Genomic DNA, 20,066 nt, shown 5'->3' on the forward strand with positions numbered 1-20,066 from the left:
TTATTTCACTGCATTTATGGCAGATATTTTATATTTATTGGTGCTATTAAATATGCTGTTAATTAATGTTTCCCCTCGCTAAACCATAATCTCGCTAAGAGCAGAAATTCTGTCTAGTTTTGTTGCCATTGTATTGCCATACCTGGCACAGTGGCTCGCACTTATTTAATAATCAATAAATATTTGTCGAATGAATTGATCAGTCTTTATTGATGATTATTACATTTTTCATTTGCCTGGAACTCACCACACCCTAAAGTATTCTGGCTCTCCATATTTTCTGTTCTTAAGAATATGCAGAGCAGTTGATTATCTTCTGGGTCCTTTAGCCCTTTAGCTCTCCTGAGGGTAGCAGAGGACTCCCTGGTTTTCCTTTGGATGAAAGTTTCCTGACTTTCTACTTCTGGAACTAGGGCCAGTGTCCTTGACATGGGCTTCCTCCAGGATGAAATCAGACAACTGCTCAATGACAGCAAGTAAAGAAAGTACACTCGCCTGTAATCCCAGCACTTTGGGAGGCCAAGGCGGGTGGATCATGAGGTCAAATGGAGACCATCCTGGCTAACGCAGTGGAACCCTGTCTCTACTAAAAAAAAATACAAAAAATTAGCCAGGTGTGGTGGTGGGCACCTGTAGTCCCAGCTACTTGGGAGGCTGAGGCAGGAGAATGGCGCGAACCTGCGAGGCGGAGCTTGCAGTGAGCCAAGAACACGCCACTGCACTCCAGCCTGGGCAACAGAGTGAGACTCTGTGTTACTAAAAAAAAAAAAAAAAAAAAAAAAAAAGAAAGTACACTGTGACCTTCGATCAGTGAACTGATTTCATTCTGCACTTTCTCCATTCCTCAAAAGGAAGCCTAAATCTAAATCTTCCTTTTTCAAAATTTCACATTAGAAACAATTTGTTGTTGTTGTTCTTACATAACAGGCAGTTCCATTCTGAAAGATGGCTGGAGTGTGATTACTCCTGCTCCCTTTAGGATTTTTTTTTTTTTTTAAGATAGAGTTTCCCTCTGTCACCCAGGTTGGACTGCAATAGCACAATCTTGGCTCACTGCAACCACCACCTCCCAGGCTCACGCGATTCTTGTCCCTCAACCCCCCAAGTAGCTGGGACTACAGGCATGTGCCACCATGCCCGGCTAATTTATTTATTTATTTATTTATTTTATTTTTAGTAGAGACGGGTTTTGTCATGTTGGCCAAGCTAGTCTTGAACTCCTGGTCACAAGTGATCTGCCGGCCTTGGACTCTCACAGTGCTGGGATTACAGGTGTGAGCCACCACGCCCGGCCTCCCTTTAGAATCTTGATTCACCAAAGGAAAGCACGGAAATGGTATGGAAATCCTCCCTTACTACAGAGACAGATCCATTTGTTCTGTCCACAAAAAGGCTGCAAAGGAGGACCTTATATGCCTCAGCAGCCTTTTTTCACACTGATTGCCTCTTTTTAGCAGGAGGCAGTTATGAAGAATGGGGAGAGAAGGAAAGGTACACAAGCTTTACTGGTGAATTTCCAAATATAAAAGTTAAGAGAGTACTCAAATTAGGATTTTCAGATGATAAAACAGTGGAGCTTGTACTTCTAAGTACAAAGTATTTACTTTTGAAAAATATATTTCCTTTCCTGATCAGTTGTTTGGTAGGTTAACAATCTGATTGCCAGGTTGATCTGCCATATGTGCATGTACACACACACACACACACACACACACACACACACACACACACACACTTCAGAGGTAATAACAATGACATACTCAGATACATTTTCCTGAGTTTACCTACGTTCATCTTGTCTGTCCTCACTTGGGCTTTTAAATAGAGATATTGCAGAGTAGACCAACTATAATTCCATGGAATTTCTATAAAGGAAATAAAGATTCAGAATATGAGAATTTCTCATGCTGATACTGTGTCATTCAAACACATTCTTAAGAAACTTGGAACTTGATCCCTGAAGTCCAAAATGATCTATCTCTAAGACACATATGGTAGTTTGGAATTCACTTTATTTATCTTCATCATAAAGTTATAGTTTCAAAGCTTGGGAAACAGATTTCATTTCCTGACAACTAAGTTGAAGTTGATGACTACAATTGTCAGAAAAGTCATCTGAAACCTAGAAACAGGTGAAATAAATTATTGGGTGATCTTTTAGTACAGTTTTGTGTTTATATCTTTGATTAGTTTTCTATTGACTGGACTATTTTATAACTCGTTAGGGCAGAGGTTAGCTTATAGATTTTCATCTAGTAGTGATAAAAATGTTTTATGTCTGGTGGAAAAGATGACTCCAAAATTTATGACTTATTGCACTTTAGGACCTTAATTAGTTTTGTATATCATTCAGAAATCGTATTTTAACATTCCTTTATTAAATTGCCTATAAATATTTAGCTCTTAATTTTTCATTTGAACTGATCTTAATATCTTACTGGTTCCCTCATTAATTAATAAATAAAATATTGGAGACCTATTAATTTCATATTTATATAAAAGTCAAATTTTTTAATACTTGGAAAAATTATACTTTATCAAACCCCATGATTTGCTATACAGACATATCCTTCTTTGCTTCCTCTTTTTCTCTCCATTCTTAACCCAACTCAGAAAAGGCCAATAAAGTATATGTATTTTGATCAATTTCTTTCAGGTCCCCTAAAGTACAGATGAGTCAAGACTAGAAAACTAGAGGTTACCTTGTTTAACTTCCTTATTTTACAGATGAGGAAGTTCAGGCTCACACAGGGAAAAAATCTTTCTCACACAGCTATATACTGGCAGAGTTAAATCTAGAATACAGATTGTTCCTACTACTTCACCATGCTTTGACGCTGCACTGGGTAATGAGTAGGCACTTAATATGCTGACGACTCATTCTTAAATTTATAAGGGGTTTTTGTCTCTTTTGGTTCGATGCTAGGCCTCATGTCTAGATGAATACCTGGCACATAGTAAGCGCTCAAAAAATATCTGTTGCATTTGAACCTAGTACCAAGCAAGACAAATTCCTTGGAAGTTAATTAGAACTCAGAGGATCATTTATAATAATCCCCATACACTTAGAGAAAATGTATAGTTTTCAAAGTGCTTTCATATATATGAGCCCATTTGATCCCTCTGAGGTAGACATGGCAGGAATTATTAGTCCTAGATAACAGATTCAAGTTATTGAGGCTCTGAGAAGTTAAAGGTCATCTCCTGACTAGAATGTAGCAGAACTGGGCCCAATCTTCTGACTCCTACTTCAATACCATCTCCACTATTTGTTGCTTCTTCAACTTTGCCTGTCTGCTTCTGGGCTTGGGAGGATCATTTAGGGAGTTAGTCCGAATATTCACAATGAATACGTCGGAGACAACTTAAGCTGAAAGATGTGATTTTTCTTTCTTAAAAGTCCATTGTTAAAGGTACTTCTGTTCTAATTCTGATTAGATATAGCCTACAGAAATTAGCGGCTAATTCAAATCTGAAAGCTTGCTGAAGCCATGGGTAGCCAGCCAGAGTTTGACTATTCCCTCTAGAGTAGGTATCCTATGCCAAAGAGTGGGAGGGAATGATAGCAAACGTGCCACTTCAGATCAAGTATGGGACAAGGATTATGACTTCTTAGAGAATCTGCATAGTGCTGGAAAAGTGGAAAACTCCCTGAGTTAACAAGAATGTGCAATTGCTGGAGGTTTAGGGGTATCTGCTTCATGAAATAACTGGAAAAATGTGTGCCCTTGAGGAGTTACATGGGGGATAAAGCCCCCCTTCCTTAGATAATCTCGACAAATATGTCCTCTGTGGGAGTGTCTGGAAAACCAGTATACTCGAATATGGGGAGTTGTCTCAAGAAAGTATAAGGATAGACAGCTACTGGAAATACTGAGAGGGGACAGAGTCTCTCTTCAAGGAATATTGGGAGGGAGAAGGCGATAACTTCTACTCGGGCACCCACTTTGGGAGCCTCTTGCTCACCGTCGCCGCCCAGCCTCCAACTCCGGCAACTGCCATCTCAACGCACCTTCCTGCGCAGACGCCCTAGAGACCCAGGTTCCGGCCTAGAGCAGAGCCCCGCCCACAAACCACGCCCATCTTCCATGAGCCCGCCTCTGGCCACACCCCTGCCCTCAGGTGCCAGACCCACCGTTTCTCCATGGAGAGGGCCCCTAGAGGCGGATCTGGCTTTGAAGTACCCGAACTATGCTGGCCGCTGGGGAAATGGAGATACAACACTCAGATCCTGCCTTTGGGTAGATCACAGGCTGATGAGGGGAGAGAGACAAGTAAATTATAACAATGTAGAGTGCTGTGGGGAGGCGTCCAGATAGCAGAGCCTAGAAAGCAGTGGAAAAGGCTGGCAGATTTTCCAGCAAGGGGAGCAGCATGTGCAGGCACGGAGGGGTAGGAGCACACAGTGCTTGTCGGGGACCTGCCGGGGCAGTACTTTAGAATAGCTGCAGGATAGGGGCAAGGGGGGCGGTGCCGGCTGCGCTATCTTGGAGGGTCTTGGAGTTTCAGCCTGGAGGCTATGGGTGACCACTGAATAGTTTAATAGGAGAAGGACTTTATATTGGAGTGCGTGAAGAGAGCAGGGTAAGAACGGAAGCAGGGGATTATCACAGTAACTCAGGCATGAGGACCTAAAAGCTGCCACGACTCTTGTGGCGGTGGGAACTTGAGGCGACCCAATGGATTCAAGAGGTAATTTTGAGGCAGAAATGTTAAGTGGCTGGCTTGGGAGAGGAGCGGGGAGGAGGAAGTTTTTAAATGAGCAACTGAACTCTAAGGATTTATTTAGCAAGCAGTGGAAACGGAGCTAGTTCCCTGTCTGGTGCCCCATTAGTCCCTGCCCCACAAGTAGTGATAGTGCAGGTTGAGAGAGTAGGTGAGCACTATCTTTCTTGTTTCAGCTTTTCCCATTTCCACGCCATGAGGTCTTTTACCTTATTTCTTCCCCTTTGGGAGTGGGCTTTCTACTGCAGCTCTTATTCCTTGAATAGAGCCTGAATGAAAGTCCAAGGTACAGTCCTAAGCCTAATCTTCTGTCCTGTCTGTGGCAGCCTCAGTCCTCTGCCAAGACGGGCAGGCACACCTCTCCCCAGTGGGCCCCTGCCTTGTCCTCACAACCCAGGCTGTGATCTGTCCTAGCGATTCTAGACAAAGGGAAGAGAAGCATGGACTAGTTTTCACCAGAATACCTCTCCTGCTACTCTTTTGGACCTTTTGTAGGAAGCTGGTGCCGTAGGTCCCATGACTCTGTTAATTAGATTGGTGTTCTCAGGTCTAGGACAGGATGTTAGCCCAGTGGTGTTTATCCAGAACCACTTTAGGCTTCACCCACTGGCTGTCAGGTATGGGGGTGGAGGAGTGTGAAGCAGCAAAGGACCATTAGGCCAAAATCTACCATTATAAAGGACAGTCATTTCCATGGCTTTCCACACATTAGCAGAATTACCAAACCCCAAAGGCTGCTATAAGATAATTTATTATAGACTAGCCTATAATCTCCTGTAACAATGGCACATATAATAATTAACAACAGCAAAGATGCTTGGTTTCTTGTTTCATGTAATGGCCAGTACATCTGTGGACAATGTCGAGTCCTCAGGAAGTCCAGGAGGCTGCTACAGAGGAAATCCAAGAACCATGTCACATCTCTCAACAAGTCTTGGGAAGTCCATCTGACTCTCTGAAACAGTTTGTCTCTGACCTCCCAGGGAGTGTTGAGGGCCCCTTCCATCCAGCCTGTATAGAGGGATCAGAGTCCAGGCTCCTTCTATAGGGTTGAATATCAGAGGGGAATAGCAAATGACCCCGATGAGAGAGAGAGACCAAAGGCTAGATTCTTTCTGCAAGGTGGAGGACGGCTAGAAGGCAGTGGCCACAGATGAGCAGGACTTTTTCTAGACTGGTTTCTACAATTTTTGGCTTTGTTCAGGGCCCACCCAAGAAGAAAATACTCCTGGATCCTTCAACTAGCCCTCAGCTAGACACATGTTAGAACAGCCGGTCACGTCCTGAAGCATCACTCCCCTGCCTAGAGGAGTGAGGCAGGGAGACTCCCAGGCAGGTGGCCCCTAGTGCCTGGGGTCCAAAGAAATATTCTTCTCAGGGCTTTGAAGCACCATGTGAACCTGATTCTACTCATGATACAATCTGGGGAAAGGGATTAGTACAGTTCATTTCTAGAAGGTATCTTGTTCAGTTTCAAACCCTTGTTCTCACTGGAGCCACAGAAAATCAGTGGATTCTACTCAAGGGACAGTCTAAATTCTATTCTGTGTACTCCTGCCCTGGCCATACTCCAATCCAGACCACAGGGCTCAGCAACAGGCTCAACTGACTACCCAGCCAGCCAGGCACAAGTTCCACACCTTCTAAACTTGTTCTTCTAATGATTGGTATGTATGTGTCTAACTGGATAAGGTGTGGCATGGAGATGGGTAGAGGTGGGATGAGGAGTGGAGAGGTGTCTACCAAGAATGGCTGACACTCTCAGAAATGTTTGTCCTTCTCTCTTAATGGAAAATCTCTCCATGTGGTAACCCCACATCCCAGCCCCTAGTACCACAGTCCTGTTGGGCCAGGGCTTCATGACCCTTTCTGTGAAAAGCCATATTATCACCATCCCAAATTTTTCCTTAAATATCTTTAACTGAAGGGGTCAGCCTCTTGACTGCAAAGACCCTAAGCCGGTTACACAGCTAACTCCCACTGGCCCTGATTTGTGAAACTGCTGCTGCCTGATTGGCACAGGAGTCGAAGGTGTTCAGCTCCCCTCCTCCGTGGAACGAGACTCTGATTTGAGTTTCACAAATTCTCGGGCCACCTCGTCATTGCTCCTCTGAGACAAAATCCGGAGAATGGTCAGGCCCGTCTCATCCATATGGATCTTCCGGCCCAAGGGGCACCAGCAGGCACAGCTGCCCTTGGCTGTGACATCCCTCAGAGGCATCACAGCCAGCCCTAGCATGCGATCTTCCCGGGCAAAGCAGTAATCCTTCACGCATATCTGCAATTCATAGGACTCGGGCCCCTCTTCATTTCCCAGGAGGCTGTGAGCACAAGATAGAAGTTATGAGGCCAGAGTTGAGTCTTCAGCTGATTTCACCCTAGTCTGCCATCCCCCCAGGCCCTCCTCTCCCCCCACCCCTCAAGTCTTACCCCCATCCCAGAGTCCTGCAGGTCCCCCCCGTAACTTACAAGTGGAATGTCTCATTGTACTTGGGGGCCCAGTTGTTGCTTTTGGATTTGGTTGTGAACTTCCTCTTCTTATCACTTTGGTGTGGGCCAACCATAGTCACCTCCACGAAAGGCCGGAACATACCCGCTGTCTGCCACTTGAGGTCATTGGCAGCCACCACTGCCCAAACAAGGGAAATCTGTGAGGGATCCCACCAGGAATTCCCAGTTCTTGAACCCCAGGTGACCTTCCCCTTGGAGGAGGGCTGAGCTGGAGGGCTGGGATGAGCAGCCCCTGCTTTTGAGTGATGAGTGAGGCCACTGGGCAAGGAAAGGGCAGACCTGTAAGTCCATCACTCACCTTTCACTGTGACCTTGTGCTCCCCAGTACCAGGGTGTGTAAACAAGTCCACCTGAATAGAGACTTCTCCCACAGGGTCGTCCACACCAGACCCTGAGGGACAAATGGAGAGATGATTCCCCATTGGAGAACTCTAGGAGGTAAACCTGAGGGGTGAGGAGGCCACCACCCTATACCCAAAAGCAAGAAGCAATCACCACAGTAACCATGGGAAGTAAGCAATAGGAGAAGGGAAAGAAATGGGATAAAGAACAAGGCTGTGTCTTGTAACACAAGTTAAGCTGACAGCATCTTAGGCGCAACATTTTCCAAAAGTGCACTAAGACTCTCTCTCAAGTATCCCCAAAACTCTTATCTCCTAGGCTGAAGGACTTTTCACTGAAAGACGTTGGGGTAGGGCAGTGCCATCACCTTGTATCTGTGTCTGGGAATTATGGTGACCTGGTGGTGTCTCTTAATGGAAAAATGTGGGTCCTCTCTAGCCAAAAGCAGCAACCTCCCACCTATGCCCAGGATTCCTAGAGGTCCCTGCTTGGGAGGCTGCTGTGCTCTGAAAGACTTCATCCCCCTCAAACCTCGGCCCCTCTATAGAATGAACTCCCCAGTTCCAATCTCTGAAAAGAGCCAATCTACAGGCTCCCCTTAGCAGAGACCCCACCCTATTTTAAGAAAACACCTGGCCAGGTGCGGTGGCTCACACCTGTAATCCCAGGACTTTGGGAGGCTGAGGTGGGGGGATCACGAGGTCAGGAGATTGAGACCATCCTGGCTAACATGGCGAAACCCCATATCTACTAAAAATCCAAAAATTTAGCTGGCAGTGGTGGCGGGCGCCTGTAGTCCCAGCTACTAGGGAGGCTGAGGCAGAAGAATGGTGTGAACCTGGGAGGCGGAGCTTGCAGTGGGCAGAGATCGCTCCACTGGACTCCAGCCTGGGTGACAGAGCGAGACTCCATCTCAAAAAAAAAAAAAAGAAAAAAAAAGAAAAAAAGAAAACACCACCACAATCTTACACCCCAGAGAAAATCCTTCTTTGTCCTGAGGTGGAGGGGTGGGAGAATGCTGAGAATACGACAGAGATCAACAACAGAACCCCTTCCTGGGCTATATGAAGGCATTACCCATCTCTAAGACTTGAGATAGAGCTCCTAAACTTTGACAGCTTGTTCCCCCACCCCCAGCACGAGTTGCTCATTCTAGCTCCCAGGGGTCAGTGTTAGCCCATGTTAGATCCATATCTGCATGGTGTACAACATACCCTTTTCCGGACGAATGTCCTCATTAGCAGTAAATCTAATACCTTTCCCATCATGCACTGAATGAGGACAGGCAAGTCAGAGGTAGTAGCAGCAGCAGAACAGAGAAAGAAGAATCCGTTAGCAGTCTAAGGAGTTAACAGCCATTCAAAGCAGCTCTACACATATTCTGAGGGAGCACAGAGGTGGGGCAGAGTGGAGAAAGAAGTGAAAGAGCTGCAGTCAGTGTGTGAATGCTCCAAATTAGACTTCATGGGTCAGAGACCAACCAAATCATGGGCAGAAACAGTAGAAAAATACAGAGAGGAGGTATCTGAGACGAGCAGGACAAGAGACAGGCTGTAGGCTTTAATTTCCTAGACCCTTAAATGATAAAGCAACGGGTAGAAAATGCACACACATACACATGGATTCTTCCCGCAGTTGCCAACCCTGTTCTCATCATATGTGTGCTCATTCCAGGCTCTCCTCATCTTTTATCAAGCTTAAAGCTCAATGCTTCTAAAAAGCCTTTCTGGATTAACTCAGATCTTCCTTGATGGTGTATGCCTGAACATGTACCCAGCTCTGTAAAAGTTCTCCCTGTCCACTTAAGTGAGACTCACAGCTCTTCTTTTGCTCTCTATTCTTCCCTCCCTGGATTGGAAATGAGAACAGATGGGGAATAGAGCAGTACTTTCGGTCCCTTCCATTTTCTCACTTTCCATCACCAGTCTACCTGCTTAGAGCCCTCTCCCCTCTAGGTCAGCCCTGTGCCCCAGATTCACACACAGCTCAGTAATGCCTAAGCGCCAACTTCCCCCACCAGGTTCACTCCCCCAGGCAGCCTGCTCAGGTTTCCTTGGAACAAGCAGTAACAAATGTGCCTGAGGTGCCTCCTGGGAGGGCTCTGCTCCAGCGTCAGAATTTCAACCTGAGCTACATCTATGCAGATGTGTTTTGTTTTGGACAGGCCATGCTGGAGGTAGGGAGGGGTTCTGAGGACTGAAAGTCACTGGGAGAAAACCGGCTTCCTGGGTCCCCTGTGCATAAACAGCACCCCTGAGACTGGAGCCTCAGCTGTGCACAGGGCCCCGGGATCCACACCCTCCCTTCAGCAGCTGCCATGGTTTGCCTCTCTTCCTTGTCTCCCTATCCATGCTACAGAGTCTGGAAAGTCTTTTGCCTTCTCTCCCCAGGACAACTCCCAGCAAAGCTCCCCACACTATGAGCCTTCACATTTCTCATGGCTTCCATTCATTCTCAAGGCTTCCTCACAGATTTTTCCTTCTTGCCGCTTACCAGTCAGGGTATATTCCTTGAGTTTAATAAACATGCATGGGCCAGGCGATGTCTGGGAAAAGAAATCTTAGACATATTTCCCAGGCCTCTGTGATTCTCCTGCCTGGTAATGGGTATGGGGTGGAGGTAAGTACTGAGGTCCCATCAAGCAATAGAGATCTGAATTTGAAGGGCTCTCTGAAGAAGTAACTGGATCTGCTCCCAAGGGCATGAAGATACAGACTCCCTAGGGGCAGATGTGTATCAGAGAGGAGAGGTGGATACCCAAAGCCCTCAGGGCCTTACCTTGGGTGGTCTGCGAGCGCACAAAGGTCTTGATGAGAGTGTCAGTAGTCTGTGTATACAGAGACAGGGCATAGCGTAGAGACTGCAGATCTGGGCTCTTCTCCAGGAAGGTTTTCTTCAGCCCATTGCCTCCTGCATGGAAGTATTGCTGCAAGATAAAAGAGCATCTGTGACTGCTTCATCCCCTTACAGAAAGCAGCTCCCCAACATTGTCCTCAGAGAAGCAAGAAGAGGACTGTGAGAATAGGCTGTTCAGGAACACCCACAGAACCAGAGTCATAGGCTCTTGGATGAGTATTATTTGGGTATTTGGCAGGATTAGTAGGGGATGGCCACATTCCTGGAGGTATGGCAGTGTTTGAAGGATGGGTCTTTCTGGACAGGCACAGAAATGGAATAGAAACACTTCAGGCAGGGAGAAGAACCAAAAGTGCCCTTTTACCCATCTGAACCTTAGAGAACTTGAGACCTATGACATACCTCTCCCAGGTGCCTTGAAGCACAGTTCATATGTTCCTGCCTTATATCACCTTACCAATGATAAGCATCTTGAATTTAGGAACCATATCTGATTCTCTCTGTATCCTTGGCAGTACATAGTAACTCTCTTCTGGATGTGGAGTGTTAAGAATTGGAGGGACACCTGGTCTGGGAGAGTGGAATGCCAGGGCCAAGTGAGTGTGGTGGTTAAGACTGTCTGAAAAAGCGGGGGCCTCCACCTTGATGGTGTCCAGGGCGAGGTCAAGGACTGCACACTGCTTTGGAGTGAGATTCCGTGTTTCCTCTCGTACCATGTGATCCTGTTCAGAGAAATCAGCAGCATCAGGACAGCTCACGGCAGTCATGAAAGTCTCGCACCCACCTGCCAGCCCACAGTGCATATTCATCTCCTCCTTTTCCTCTTCAGTCTCCAAAGCTCCAATTTCCTTCCCCCCAGCCACCCTCTCTCCATGACTTCAGAAGGACCACACCTGCCAGGAGGACCCCACACCCAGAGTACCTTGAGTTTGGAAAGATGGCTCAGCTCCTTGGCAGCAGTGAAGATCAGCTGGGTGCCCTGGGCAGAGAGGGAATCAGTCAAAAGCAGAGGACCCCAACTCCATCAGGAAGCAGGGAGTGAGGGGAAGGGAGACAGCAGGAGGAAGTGGAAGGAGGTGTCCTTACCGTCTGGTCAGTGAGTGGGGGCAGAACAATCATCCTCTCCATTGTGTTCATCACCACGCGCCAGAGCTCCTTCAGTACACGCTTCAGAACCGTCTTCTCACACACAGTGGCAAAGAGGGTGAGGCTGCAAGTCCAGGCAACAGGTGAGGCCAGGGTGAGAGTTTGAGAACCCCTCTCCCCAAGGGGCTCCCTTGCCCGATAGCATCTGCTTTGCTCATCCCCACAGGATAGTCCTGAATGCTGTACTCACTTGCCATCCAGGAAGTCCATGAGAGGCCGGAGTACGCTATCTGCATCCTGAGCCGCTGAGGCCCTGGCGTCTGGAGATGCATTCCCTGTGCCCCGAACCTGGCCCAGGATGTCGGCCATTTGTCGAACACACTCATCAATCCGTACCTGGAAACTACACATGTGCCCACAGTGTAGCCTTTCCCTCCCCAAACACACGCTGCCCCTGGAGCGGCACCAGCTATTTGGTCCCATTCCCATATGCTCATGGTGCATTTCCAGCAGGGACAGTCAGCAGGAGTACAGGGAAGATCCACACACCTGCAGCTATATGGAGAGGTGTGGGGCAAGGGCTCTGGGATTGGCTAGGGACCACATCTGGCTCTGAGGGCCTTGTATTGTGGGGTCACTGACCTGTTTCCAAACACCATGCTGAGCTCATCCAGAACCGTATTCAGTTTCACCTGCAGCTCCTTCAGACTGTCTGCAGCTTCAAGGTCCAGCTGTATTCACAGGAGGTAAGCCTGGCTAGGCTGCTTTTCTTACCCTCTTCTACCCTGCCACACCCCTACTACTTCCTTGCAGGGCTTACCCCAGTGCCTATTCCTCCCTCGCAGGGCCTTACCCGAATGCCTATCTCAGATTAAGCCAGCCCAGACCCCAAGCTAAATTTCTGGCCTACACCTAGTTAAGAGAGGGTGGAGTTCTATGGCCAAGGAGCTCAGGAATACAGGGAAAATACAGTGACTCCCAAACCCTAAGACCTACCTCCTTGCCTCCCATGGCCTCAAACATTTTCTCCAGCTGGACCCTCAGTTGCTGCATGTTGTTCATCAGGATGCAGGGCTTCGGGGACAGATGTAGCTGTTGAGTCTTGGCTCCTTTCAGCATAGGACCCATTAGCCTAGGTTCCCTCCCTCTCTCACAAAAGCCACAGGGACTTCACATATGACATAGGTTTCTCCCTCAGCACTAAGAGCTGGGGCCAGTTCAGATAATTCTCCTTGACTAAAAGCAAACGTTTTCATTTTTAAGCTGGGTGGTAGGTACTCAAGTATTAATGTATTATCCTTTATAACTCTCTGAATATCTAAAGTTTTTATATATATATTAAAAAAAAGACTAAACAAAGGTCTAGCTTAGCAGAGGATAATGTACCAAATGAGACTCACAGGAACTCTGTCAAGTTCTCGTAATTTTGTGGCATGGATCTGAAGCAAAGCCATGGTGGGAATCAGGCATCAGGAGTGTCACCCCAACCCTCAATTCTGAGGACAGCTTCAAAAGCAAGGATTCAAATGTCTTCCACTCTCTTTCTGTAAAAGTCCCAGGGCCTGAACCTACCAGTTTCTCCTTTGTGCAATAGGCTGGGAAGTCCTTTGACAAGATGTCTGCATACTGCATCAGCACCTTCCCGATGGTCTGAGAAGAGGAGAAAGGAAAGAAAAGGAGAGGGAACTCTTAGCTCTTCTATGGGGATCTTGCCTGAGGTGGCACTTCTCATCACAGAACAATAACAACAGGGAGGTAAAGGGGGAATCTCACAGTACCGGAGAAAGCTCCCTCCCAACCACAGAACAGCATTAAGACAGAACCATCTGTCTGCCCCAGAAACCAGCAAAGGAGAATGGGGGTCACACGAGCTTTACCAGGAGGCCACAGTGGAGAGGTGCTGAGCTCAGGCCTGTGATGAGACTGTGAGTGTGGTGGTGGTAAGGGGGAGGGAGTAGGAAGAGTTATGGTCACCTTAGCAAACCTCCTCATGTAGTGGGCAAGGATGCTGGGGTCTGGGCATTCCAGCTTCCGGATGATCTCAAAGCTCTGATTGAGTTGTGTGAAGACATCCACCACAGAGCAGGAAAAGAGTGCATGCTCTGATGTCTGTTGGAACTAAGGAAGACCACACACAGAGTCACCATCCACAGCTGCTATCCTTTCCCAAGCTTGTAGAGTTTGAAAAGGCTCTGACCAGCAAGGGTGGCTAATGGCCCTCAACAGCCCTCCTGTGAACTCCACAGGGCAGGCATAGCCATCCTGGCCAAAGCCCAGGAACTTCTGCCAATAGCTAATTGCTGGGAGACCTGGCCTGAACCCGGTGCAGCCAAAGCCCCTGACTTACTCCATCCTTCTTATCTCGTTCCAGGGCCCCACGCAGGAATTCCAGGGATACATCCTCATTCTCATCCAGCCATTGTAGCACGAACTGCTCAAACCACCTGCAGCCACAGCAGGAGAAAAGGGGCTTAGAACTAGCGGTGGGAATACGCCACTTCCTGACAGCTCCACCAGACTGGGATCCTCGGGATGGCAGGGCACAGTTTAACACTTTTCTTTGTCTACAGTGGTACCTGAACAGGCAGTCCCCGAGACTGGCTTGCTGAAATGAATTGGGGATACTAGCCCTGCCCACCCAGAGGGCTCCCTTCCCTCTGTAGTGCCCACATGATAACTCACGCTGGGTACTCAGGCACCTGCCCCTGGAGGACAGGCAGATCCCGCACGTATTCATTGTGGAGCCACTTCACCTTGAAGTGCAGGTTCATGTAGTCAGCACTTTTACACAGGTGGTCTTTCTCATGCTCTAGTGGTAGGGAGAAAGGTTGGGTCAGGTCCCAGCAGTAGAGGCCATGGTTCCTGAGCCTTCCCAAGGCAGCAGATCTGGTCAGGCAGCTCCATCAGATGTCTTAGGACAAGGGTGACTCCCAACCTCCTTCTCACAGCCATCTCTCCCCACCAGTGTTCTGCTCAGCAACTCTCCACAAGCTTGGCCCAAATCTTCCTCTAGAAAGACTAAGCCAGACTCCCAGATAAAGCCTGCAGTCTTTTTGCTCTAGCGTTTGGAAGTGGTCTTTTTGTTCTAGCATCTGGCCTCTGGTGTAGAAGAGGAGAAAGGGCCATGGGTGCTGATGCTGATTAGTAGGGAGACTGCCCATGACTGTAGAGGACAATGGTTTTCCAGGGTCTTTCTGATCACAGTAGCTGAGTCATCCTTCAGACAGGCTTAAAGGCAGAGATGAGCAGGTGTACATGGCATGAATGGGTCAGTGACAACTACAGAGACAGGGAAAATCAAACGGGGCCCAAGTTGACAGAGCAGTTGGGCAGCCATAGTGTAATGGAATCTTGAGGCAAACTGAAGGGCTCCAGGGCAGAGCTGAGACATTGAAAAAATGAATTCTCAGGGAAGTATGCAAATATGAATAGTCAGTTTGGAAACTATGGAAACACAGCCAGATGAAAGGACATATCATGCTGCAGAAAATGGGGCACTTATTACGAATTTGAAAAGTCATCTTGCTGAATCTCCAGAGCCTTCTGGAAAATCTAAGACAAAGATAACTCACAATTTGCTCAGAGTCTGGAGCACTGGCCACACCCATAGGTTCTCTTCATCTACCCCCTTCATAGTTGAAGCACTAATTTGAATAATAAAAATCAATTGTATGCTGACACATCAACATAATGGTAAAAGCAAGCAAATGTGGGAGAGGACTAAGCAGCAGAGAAGAGAAGGCCACTGTCCTTGGGGACTTTGTTGCTCAACTTTGAGTTGCCATGGGTGATGCTCCTCCAAGTCAAGGCGGAACATCCAGGCTGGGGCAGCTGGCCCTTGTGAACTAGTGTAGCAGACACTGAAGGAGGAAATGGAAGCCCGGGATTCTGCCTCGAAGGCCTTCAAGTCCCAGGAATTTCATTCCCTGGCACTGCAGGCAGCACTGTCTCAACCTAAAGTTGCATTTGCAGTCTCTTCTATGAAGCAGTGAGCAGGAGAAGAGGGAAAAGGTGTAAGACTAGAGGCAAAAGGACAACTAAATGTTCTTACCACCCAGAAAGAGGACTTTTCGTATATGAATGACAGTGGTTGCTTGTGACAGAGCAGAGACACCAATGAGCAACAAAGAGAGTGAAAAAATCAGGGACATCAGAGAGACCCTCAGGGACATCAAAAGAGAGACCCTCTCCTCCACCCCCATCCCCTGCTGTTCTGGAACCAGTCTAAGAACCTAGAAACATCAGGAGGGCCCTCCTCCTTCCTTTTCAAGCAGGGCTGCCCATCACTCCATAACTCCCTAACTCTTTCTTTTAGGGACCTTCAAGTTACTGTTTTTACATATAATTTTCACTTTCTCTGTCAATTTATTATCTGCACTCTGGCCCCTATCCCTAATTTCTGTATTAACTTCTCTGGTATAAAAACTAACTGACAAGTTCTGAAACACTGGTCACACTTTAAACTATTCTAACAAGTCCCATGGAGTCATGCTCCAGTAAAGTTGTTTGAGGTGGGGTAATCTGTCAGAAAGGCCAATCCATAACCTCCTGCCCCTGACTTCCACCTAACTCCCTCCTTTCCTCCTGGAGAGCTCTTCCAACCTCATGATTTCAACTACCCAGTTTGCTGGTATCTCCCTCTAATCTCTCTTTGGTTCTGGTAACGTCTATATAAACTTCTTATTTTTTTTGAGATGGAGTCTCGCTCTGTCACCCAGGGTGGAGTGCAGTGGTGCTATCTCTGCTCACTGCAACCTCTGCCTCCTGGGTTCAAGCAATTCTCCTGCCTCAGGCTCCTGAGTAGCTGGGATTACAGACATGTGCCAGCACACCTGGCTAATTTTTGTATTTTTAGTAGAGTTGGGGTTTCACCATGTTGGCCAGGCTGGTCATGAACTCCTGAACTCAGGTGATCCACCCGCCTCAGGCCCACAAAGTGCTGGGATTACAGGCGTGAGCCCCCACGCCTGGCCTATATAAGCTTGGGATGGAACATTTCATCATGCCTAGATTTAACTTGCCCCTGTCTCTCACTATCTTAAAATCTCCAGCTGAAGTGGAACAGAGTACACCAACTAATCTTACCCTCTTGTTCAATGCTGAGCATCATCCTCAAATCTTCCTTCTACCTCTTCATTCATACCCAGTTAAATCACCAGCCCCTGATTTCACCTCCAAATGTCTCTGGAATCTATCCATTCCTTCTAGCCACGCTATTACCTGCCTAGGTCTCATTACCCCCATCTGTAACCTGGATTACTATAATAGCCTCCAGACTGGTCATTCTGCCTCCCAATCCACTCTCCACACTGTAGACAGAGCGACTGGCCTTTCTACATAATAATCTGATCATGTCAATCCCTTGCTTGACATATGTCAGTGGCTCCCAACTACCTCAAGATAGAGTCCAAAAGTCAGCTGGGTGCATTGGCTCACACCTGTAATCCCAGCACTTTGGGAGGCTGAGGGGGGTGGATCACTTGAGGCTAGGGTTCAAGACCAGACTGGCCAACATGGTGAAACCCCATCTCTACTAAAAATACAAAAATTAGCTGGGTGTGGTGGCACATGCTTGTAATCCCAGCTACTCGGGTGGCTGAGGCATGAGAATCGCTTGAATCCAGGAGGCGGAGGTTGCAGTGAACCAAAATCAGCCCACTGCACTCCAGCCTGGGTGACACAGCGAGACTCAAAAAAAAAAAAAAAAAAAAAAGAGAGAGAGAGTCCGAAAGCCTATGCATGGCTTACAACCTCCTTCACGATCTGACTCCGTCACACCTCTCCATCTTCAGGTCTTACTTATCTCTTCCCCTACCCTCTGAAGTGCTAGTCACACTGAACTGCTGCTTCCAGTTCTCCAAGCACGCCAGCTCTCTCTAGACCCCAGGTCTTGGACATGCTGTAGCCTCTGCTTGAAATGTTCTGTGTCTCCCTTTCTTGTCACTACCACCCTCCCGGCTAAATCTTATTACCCTTCAGGTTTCGGCTTGTACATCACCTCCTCCAGGAAGCCTTCCCAGGTCCTCAGAGTCTGGGTTACATGGTTCTCCTGTGTGCTCTCAGCACCCTATACTTACTCCTCTTGTGGCATTATAACTTTGTGTTGTAACTGCCAATTTATACGACTGTTTTCTAGACTGTTCTGTGAGTTTCTTAAGGGATGGTGCTATGCTATTGGGTTCCAATAACCAGCATAGAGCCAGGCACAGAGAAAATATTCAATAAACATTTGGTGAATGGAGTGGGGATTTACTGTAAAGTGGCAAGAAGGAACTTTTGTTTCATATTGTAATTGGGAGAGTTGTTACACAGTTGGGCTTATTTGTCAAAACTCATTAAATTGTATTCTTAAAGTGGTCTTATTGTATTGTCTATAAATGATACCTTAATAATGTTGACTTACAAAGTATTTGGTGAAGGACAGCATTTTCTTTTCTTTTTTTTTTTAATGTTTCACCCTTTTTTAATTTAATTTAATTTTATTTTTTTATTATACTTTAAGTTTTAGGGTACATGTGCACAATGTGCAGGTTAGTTACATATGGATACATGTGCCATGCTGGTGCGCTGTACCCACTAACTTGTCATCTAGCATTAGGTATCTCCCAATGCTATCCCTCCCCCCTCCCCCCACCCCACAACAGTCCCCAGAGTGTGATGTTCCCCTTCCTGTGTCCATGTGATCTCATTGTTCAATTCCCACCTATGAGTGAGAATATGCGGTGTTTGGTTTAGTCAGAGTCAATGCCACTCTCCTATCATCCAGGCCCCCAAAACTCCTCCCCTTCTCTTGCCCTCCATATTCTGACAATCACGAAGTCCTGTTCTGGCTTCCTTCCAATGTCTATCAAAGCCCATTCTCCTCTCTCCACTTCTCTTCTCTAATCCCAGCACCCTCTATCCCTAAATTATTACAACAGCTCTTCATTATCTGCGTTCTCTGATTCTAGTCTCTCCCTATTCTAGCTGCCCTCATCTCCCACTGAGGTAGATCTTATTAAAATACTACTGGGTTCACATTGCATCTCTGCTCAAGAGCCTGCAATGGCTTCTTATTGTTCTTAAGAACTAAGATTTAGTCAGTGCTGAGTAAGTGCCAGGCAGTATGCTAAATACATCTCAGTACTTCATCAGTTCAAAGAAACAGATGCTATCATCACTCCCATTTTACAGACGAGAAAATGGGAGCTCATAAAAATTAAGTAGTTTGGACCAAATTCACAGTGCTACATAGGCAGTGAAATTGAGGTTTGAAATCAGGCCAACATTAAATCTTTCTCTTAAAGTAGAAGTTTTCAATCCTTTTGTGTTTGTTTTAAACATTAGCAGAACTCCCCTTTCAAAAGAAATCTCAGCTAGAATTCCATGTAAGATTGATAAATGCAGGGCTGGCTGAGCTGTCATCATGCAAGAGGCCTGGAGCCTAGCCTCTGGGTTTCCCCTTCAACTTAGCTCCTAAGATACTTCTGTTTGAAAACCTCTGCCCCACCTCACACTACTTCTCTTGTGGAGTTGATTCACTTTTCACAGGTGTTTTCTCTTTTCCCCCAAACCCACTGAAGCCAGAGTTCTTCAAGAACTGAGACTGTACTCCCCATCAGGCTCACTAAGTGGCATCTGGAGGGAGAGACCAATGACCTCCTCCCTGGCCTGACAGCAGGCAGCCCTGCTCTGGGCTTGTGTTACAGAATGTACGCATGTAGTCTGTGGCTGGCTCAAATGTAACACAGATCTTCAAGGTTTCTTTCAATCTCAGGACTCACTGATTCTAAACCTCACACATTCAAGCATCTGAGGGTGGCTCATCTGCCCTGCCATCCCACCCAAATAACAGATCCAGACTCTGCTTTGTCCTTGCCCAGATGGCTCCTCCTCCTCCTAGATGGGCTTTCACAGACTGAGTAGAGAGACTACCGCACATAAAATGGCAGGAAACGCTGCTAAATAGGTGAGTACAGATGGGTACAGATAGGAAGGTCTGATACAGGTATGGAATGATATCTTTGTGGACCAAGGTAGGAAATGAATAAAAGAACAAGCTGAATGAGTAAGATGAATAATAATTTGCCCGTGGCCCTGCTCTATAGGAGAAGTGAGGGAAGAAGTATCTTCCTGGCATTGTCATACTAATCCAGAGCAGCTTTCAAGAAAAGCCAGGCCAGAGAGTCCCCAACATAAGAAAACAATTACATCTATCTGTGTATTTAAGGTTCTCTGATTCTTTAAAACTGAAGTTTCCCAAGACCATTCTCCAGGAAGTGGGCCACCTAAGAACACCCACCATGGGAGAATTTCATCTCTGGGCTGGGAAGGTCTTGAACAGGCAGTTGCTCCAAAGCTGGAAGGAGGAACCTACATCCACACAGCCATTTTCATATGTCCTTTGGCTTCAACTTTGCCCACCCAAGGTCTCCTGGGGCCTACATCCCACTAGGCCTAGAATTCCTTTAGTTTCTCACTATACCACTCACCCAGAACTTGTAGTTGTCTAGAAGAGGAAAGGGACAGTGAACGAGGAGCTTGGGCTAGGAGCCTGGCAGCCCACT

At 47.0% G+C, this 20,066-nt stretch overlaps 2 protein-coding genes across 8 annotated transcripts in view; both read right to left on the reverse strand.

Annotated features, from left to right (window-relative positions):
- Positions 1–431, reverse strand: part of LOC101142420 (phospholipid-transporting ATPase FetA-like) — a 72,174-nt gene extending 71,743 nt beyond the window's left edge. Inside the window, 1 exon segment of the mRNA XM_063696947.1 lies at positions 248–431. Coding sequence (XP_063553017.1) covers positions 248–431 — 184 coding nt within the window.
- A 5,029-nt stretch (positions 432–5,460) lies between these two features.
- Positions 5,461–20,066, reverse strand: part of UNC13B (unc-13 homolog B) — a 243,295-nt gene continuing 228,689 nt past the window's right edge. For 4 of the 7 annotated variants that reach the window (XM_063696260.1, XM_031014608.2, XM_031014607.2 and 1 more), the window contains 14 exons: positions 14,203–14,329; positions 13,868–13,964; positions 13,495–13,638; positions 13,093–13,170; positions 12,517–12,594; positions 12,163–12,251; positions 11,771–11,923; positions 11,521–11,644; positions 11,357–11,413; positions 11,076–11,156; positions 10,357–10,504; positions 7,535–7,627; positions 7,195–7,354; positions 5,461–7,046 (listed from right to left, as the gene is read on the reverse strand). In XM_063696260.1, coding sequence (XP_063552330.1) covers positions 6,761–7,046; positions 7,195–7,354; positions 7,535–7,627; positions 10,357–10,504; positions 11,076–11,156; positions 11,357–11,413; positions 11,521–11,644; positions 11,771–11,923; positions 12,163–12,251; positions 12,517–12,594; positions 13,093–13,170; positions 13,495–13,638; positions 13,868–13,964; positions 14,203–14,329 — 1,715 coding nt within the window. In that variant the 3' untranslated portion in view covers positions 5,461–6,760. Of the gene's footprint in view, positions 7,047–7,194; positions 7,355–7,534; positions 7,628–8,792; positions 8,850–10,356; positions 10,505–11,075; positions 11,157–11,356; positions 11,414–11,520; positions 11,645–11,770; positions 11,924–12,162; positions 12,252–12,516; positions 12,595–13,092; positions 13,171–13,494; positions 13,639–13,867; positions 13,965–14,202; positions 14,330–20,066 lie in introns of all 7 variants that reach the window. The other 3 variants (XM_031014606.3, XM_055351606.2, XM_031014604.3) reach the window with 1 other exon arrangement.

This window comes from Gorilla gorilla, chromosome 13 (genome assembly GCF_029281585.2).
Source record: "Gorilla gorilla gorilla isolate KB3781 chromosome 13, NHGRI_mGorGor1-v2.1_pri, whole genome shotgun sequence".
Lineage (NCBI taxonomy): Eukaryota > Metazoa > Chordata > Mammalia > Primates > Hominidae > Gorilla > Gorilla gorilla.